The sequence below is a fragment of the Chinchilla lanigera genome, unplaced genomic scaffold, assembly GCF_000276665.1.
Source record: "Chinchilla lanigera isolate Chin_1 unplaced genomic scaffold, ChiLan1.0 scaffold00052, whole genome shotgun sequence".
Classification (NCBI taxonomy): Eukaryota; Metazoa; Chordata; class Mammalia; order Rodentia; family Chinchillidae; genus Chinchilla; species Chinchilla lanigera.
The window spans coordinates 14,930,572-14,935,449 of NW_004955453.1; the positions used below are offsets into that span (position 1 = coordinate 14,930,572).

The 4,878-nt window shown below is 39.8% G+C and overlaps 1 protein-coding gene across 5 annotated transcripts in view; it reads left to right on the forward strand.

The window, feature by feature from the left end:
• Nucleotides 1–765, forward strand: part of Usp37 (ubiquitin specific peptidase 37) — an 85,293-nt gene extending 84,528 nt beyond the window's left edge. For all 5 annotated transcript variants that reach the window (XM_013519868.1, XM_005395644.2, XM_013519871.1 and 2 more), the window contains one exon: nt 214–765. In XM_013519868.1, the coding sequence (XP_013375322.1) occupies nt 214–301 (88 nt within the window). In that variant the 3' untranslated portion in view covers nt 302–765. The remainder of the gene's footprint in view (nt 1–213) is intronic.
• Nucleotides 766–4,878: the final 4,113 nt, after the last annotated feature.

The following is a 4,878-nucleotide window of genomic DNA, read 5'->3' on the forward strand; positions in this document are numbered from 1 at the left end:
TGCATAATATTTTTATTGCCAGTTCACCCCATTCTCAAAAATTACTATCCAGGGATTTAAAATGGTGATGGAATAAATGAGGGACTTGTTTAATAAAATGTAGGCACCAAATGGGATTGTGCAGACTATTAATATCCCTTTCCTGTAGCTTTTTCTTCTGTACTTTGGTTCTGTTCACTGAACTTCCTGTTGTATGTTTTGTTTTATTTGAAGGGAGATCTTTGATGAGCTGCTAGAAACAGAAAAGAACTCTCAGGCACTTAGCACGGAAGCAGGGAAGACTGCCCGTCCGGCCTCGTGAGAAGCCTCCTGGGTGGGCAGCATGCGCTGCATTTTCTGTCTCACTGCTGCCCACGTCACCTTTTCTCTGCCCAAGGGAATTTGGAATTCTACTTGATGCGGGAGCAACAAACAGCTCAGGGCCAAATCAAAAGACAAAGTTGCAGTTATGTGGAATACTCCATGCTATTTTGTGGACACCGTGGTCTCATCTGTAGCTGATTATCCTCTTTTTCTCCTATAAGAGTGGTACTTCGTTTTGTCTTAGGAGTACGTGTTGTAAATATATCTGTATATATATATGTACATACACATGCAGGATGAATGGAGCCTTAAGGAGTTGGGGTGAGCCACAAGAGTACACCTGCTCAGAATTAACTGCAAGCCAGGCCTGGCAACGCACGACTATACTCTAGCACTTGGGAGGCTGAGGCAGGAGGATCGCTGTGATTTTGTGGCCAACCTGGGCTATATAGTAAGTTCAAGGCCAGCCTGAACTGCATAGCGAGACCCTGTCTCATAAAAACCAAAAAAAAAAAAGGAAAAAGGAAAGAAAGAAAGAAAGAAAAATCCAACAGTGAGGAAGCTCGGAGAAGAAATGAAAGTGTCAGAGAGTCCATTCACCTGAAAAATGTGTGAAGATACAGAAGTCGGTTGGTTGTTTTTGTGTTCCTTGAGTAGCTTCATTTAAATCTGCCCTTTGTGTGTGTTTCTTACCAGTAAAATTCACTGGAAAGCCAGCTCTCCATGTTACACTAATAAGTTTGTCCTCCTTGCAAGAGGCATTTCCGTCACCTGACTTAAGCTTTTTGTATCATTCTTAAGTTTCATGAATCTGTCATGCCTGTGCTGTTTACATGCAGTTCCCAAGAAGTGGATTGTTGGTGCTTTGGATTGTGTTACCGTCCTATCTTTGGCATTCATTTTACACCTCACGTTTTTCTCTAAAGAGAATCCTTCACACACTTTGTTGAACCTGTTCATCTATATTATTGTGATGGTGAAGTTAGAATCTTTGTGTACTTCTGTACCATTCTGTATCATGGAGCAGGCACGACCCCAATGTGTAGTAGCCCAAACTTTTAACAGAAAGATATTGCTCCAACTGGGACTCCCCAGGAGGGATACTTAGGGAGAAGGAAAAATGGTAGCATCTCTGCCTCCACTGCAGAGAGGTCAATAGGGGTGCTGTTGTGTTACAGCTCAAACCCTGGACCACTAAAGCCAAAATCTGCCGCACATGTGAAATTAAGTACATGAGCTGTAGGAAAAAACTTGAGCATTTAATTATTTACTATCTTGCTTTACCTTTAAAACAGGGTGAGAATTAAAATGTGACTGGTTTGGGTAATTCCAAGAACCTAACAAATAACAAAGGTGCGCGATATATTTTTCTTTCTAGGTGCTCTGAGTTGAGGCTGAGTGGGGATGTAGGATCAAGTGCTGCCTTAATCCCTTAGCCGAAACACCCAGCTCTGGTCAGCAGATTCGCCAGCTGCAGGAAGGGTGGTGTGAGGGTGGAATTCTGTGAGCCCAGGTATTAGGATCACCCAGACTTCAATATAGCATAATGAAATCTACATTTTCTTCTCTGTTTTTTCTTGCTTTTATTATAGATAAGGGGATTACTGTTCAGTTCGAAGGTAAGGACAAAACGTATCAGGTTTTAGAGGGGAAAATATGTTAAAACTCATCATCACAAAAGATACAACGTATTTTCTGAAAGGTTACCTTCAGAGAGCTTCAGCCTCCCTCTAAAATTTGGTTGTGTTCTGATGAGGTCACCTATTCTAAAATTTTGGACCTTTGAATTGTAAATGGCCTCAGCACTTTTGCTTAACTACTGATAAATGCTTTGCTTCCTGCGATGTATCAGCACACATTACCATAGTGAATGTTCCAAAATGGTGCAGTGGTAGTTATGTAGGGTAGTTTAGAGCAGAGGGAAATATTTGCTTTAATTTTTTTTAAGCTTTCAAATTTTTGTTTTCTGCCAGGAGCCTTGTTTTGTTTTCAAATTAAGTGCTTTTCTCATAAATAAGTGCAGTGGTGGTGATTAAATTCTTTAGTTACTTTATTCCCTGTCTCTGCATTTGAGAGCTCTGAACTGTTAAAAATGATAGGGAACAGTGTGAAGTGAGATTTACATTAAGACAGAGAAAAGCAAAATAACGCCATAAACCGAGATGGCCTCACAAGCAGCTCCGTGGAGTTGCTTTCACAGTGTGCATATGTATGTTAGCTTAGAACACTTGGCACAGAAATCTTAGTTGGTTTGACTTTCATGTCTTGGGCAGGACTTGTTGAAAATAGGTTAGTAGAACATGAGTTACCTCAGTGCTCCTCCTTGCAAATTTGGGACTTGAATTTTACTCTCTGTCCTTTGTTGTGGCCTTGTTAATCTTCCCTTCGCCCTTCCCTCTTTAACTTACTCACTTTACTGTAAATGGAGATTTCAGCTGGACTATATTGATAGGGCTTGGGTTTTGTGGGGGTTTTTTTTTTTTCTTTTTTGAGCTGGCTGTATATATTTTTAAATTATAAATAGATAATATATTATTTTTTTTGCACAGTGTGATCAGTTTGCCCGTAGTTGGGGCATGGGTCAGTTAGCCGGTTGGGGCCAGGAAAGGGGAAATTAGATGGGAACAGAGTAGTACTACGGTTCCAGGAAGTCTGCACAATAATGAACCTGTTGAACATACCAAATATGTGGTGTGGTACATTACTTTAAATGACTGAATTGGAATGTGATAGCAATTAGTTTTGGACACAGCCTTTTGATCTTAATTGAAATTTTTGGAAGAGAAAAATAAATTAAAATTCAAACTTGTTGATTTCTGTCCGCTAATATTATAGAGTCAGAAGGTTGCATGTAGACAGATGTCATTTTAATAGCCAAGACTGTAGGCCTGTGAGAAGATAACTTTTGTAGAGATATATTTATGTTTGTACACTCGTTTTATCTCAGCAGAATAAAATAAGCAGATCCACTAATTGATCTTCTATTTATATTTTTGATTCCAAAGCTGTTTGTTTACTTGCAGTGCTCTGTTAATTCTGGGCCTAACTTAAATAGCTCAGCAGCAAATATAACAAATGTAAATGTGTTTACATTTCAGGAAATACGCCGTTATACTACACATCAGTTCATTAATTCCAGATGCACATATTCAACTACACATTTCTTTTTCCCCATGATCAAGTGAAAAATCTGAGAAGCTTTACAATTTAGAACCTCTGCAAAAAAAAAAAAAAAAACTGTAAATTTATTCCTCTGTATTGCAGTTAAAGAGGGAAAAAAAGTAATTTGTAAACTTGTGATCTCCTGAACCATTGAAACTAACGCATTACCCACCCTCTTCTCAATCCTCTGAAAATGACTACAGCGCACAACCTTGGTTATCCAACCTTTTTTTCCTGTTTGATTTAATTGACCCCAGAAGTAGATTTTTGCTTTAAATCTGAGGAACACCTGGAGCTCCACGTAAGGTGGCTCTAGCACATATGCAGAGGTTTTTAGAGATGTCAGCAACCGAGCACCAGATGGATGTCTCCTAAGTGTCCCAATAAGATGGACATGGACTTTTCTCCCCATCTTGCTTTACATCCGGTAACTCTCTCTTGCAAGTGTACAGAAACTAACAGATGTCTACCCTGTATCATCTTTCTGATGCATTACTTCAAAATTGTTCTGTCTCTATTGATACACCTTAGTAACATCTGAAAAAATATATTTTATTGGGAAACTATATTTGTTAAGCATTGAAAGTTTTGTGACACAATTATTTTGCTGTGTTTCACCACAATCGTTGATTCCTTTATGGCATGCTTTGACTAATAGACTTCAGGCAGTCTCTTTCATTGTATTTATACACAATTAGTAAATTATTTCCTTTCCATGTATGCAGTGTGTCTGAGGTTTTGAAGTTTTAATGAAAAGTGTGTCAGTATGAATAAACATTTAGTGGCCAGGTGTGGTGGCGCACGCCTGTAATCCCAGCACTTGGGAGGCTGAGGCAGGAGGCTGGCCATGAGTTCCAGGCCACCTGGACTACATGGGAAGACACTCTCCAAAAAAAGACATTTGATTTTAGTGACGTTGGACTAAGTGTAGAGTTTCAAGCTATAGGTGTGCCCACTGGCCTAAGAACACAGTGTGATGGGGGCATCAGATTCAGGGTCACCAGGTCAAATGCCAGAACGAAGAAGACTAGTCAGCCAAACTGGTCTGTTTCAGAAACAACACAAATGGAGACCACATGTGGGTATGCAAACCTCCAATCCCCAGATTTCCCTCCCTTTCAGCACTTCCTCCCACCTCAGCTTCCCTGGCCTAGCATTGGTTTCTGTCCGCTTTGGGAGGAGAAGCAGAAGTAAGGTTCCTACACTTGGCCTAATGAGGCACTCCCGGGATTGTTAGCAGCTTTGGCCACATTATTTGTAAGGAGGTTTTTTTTTTTTCTTTGTGTTTATAGTGACTTTTTATTCTGGTTTTTGCTGTTTTGTGTGGAGCGGCACTTTTATCTGTGTTTTAGCAGAACTGTTCCTCTGGATCTTTCATGGTTTTTCCTTTTGTTTCCTTTTTAAATTATACAG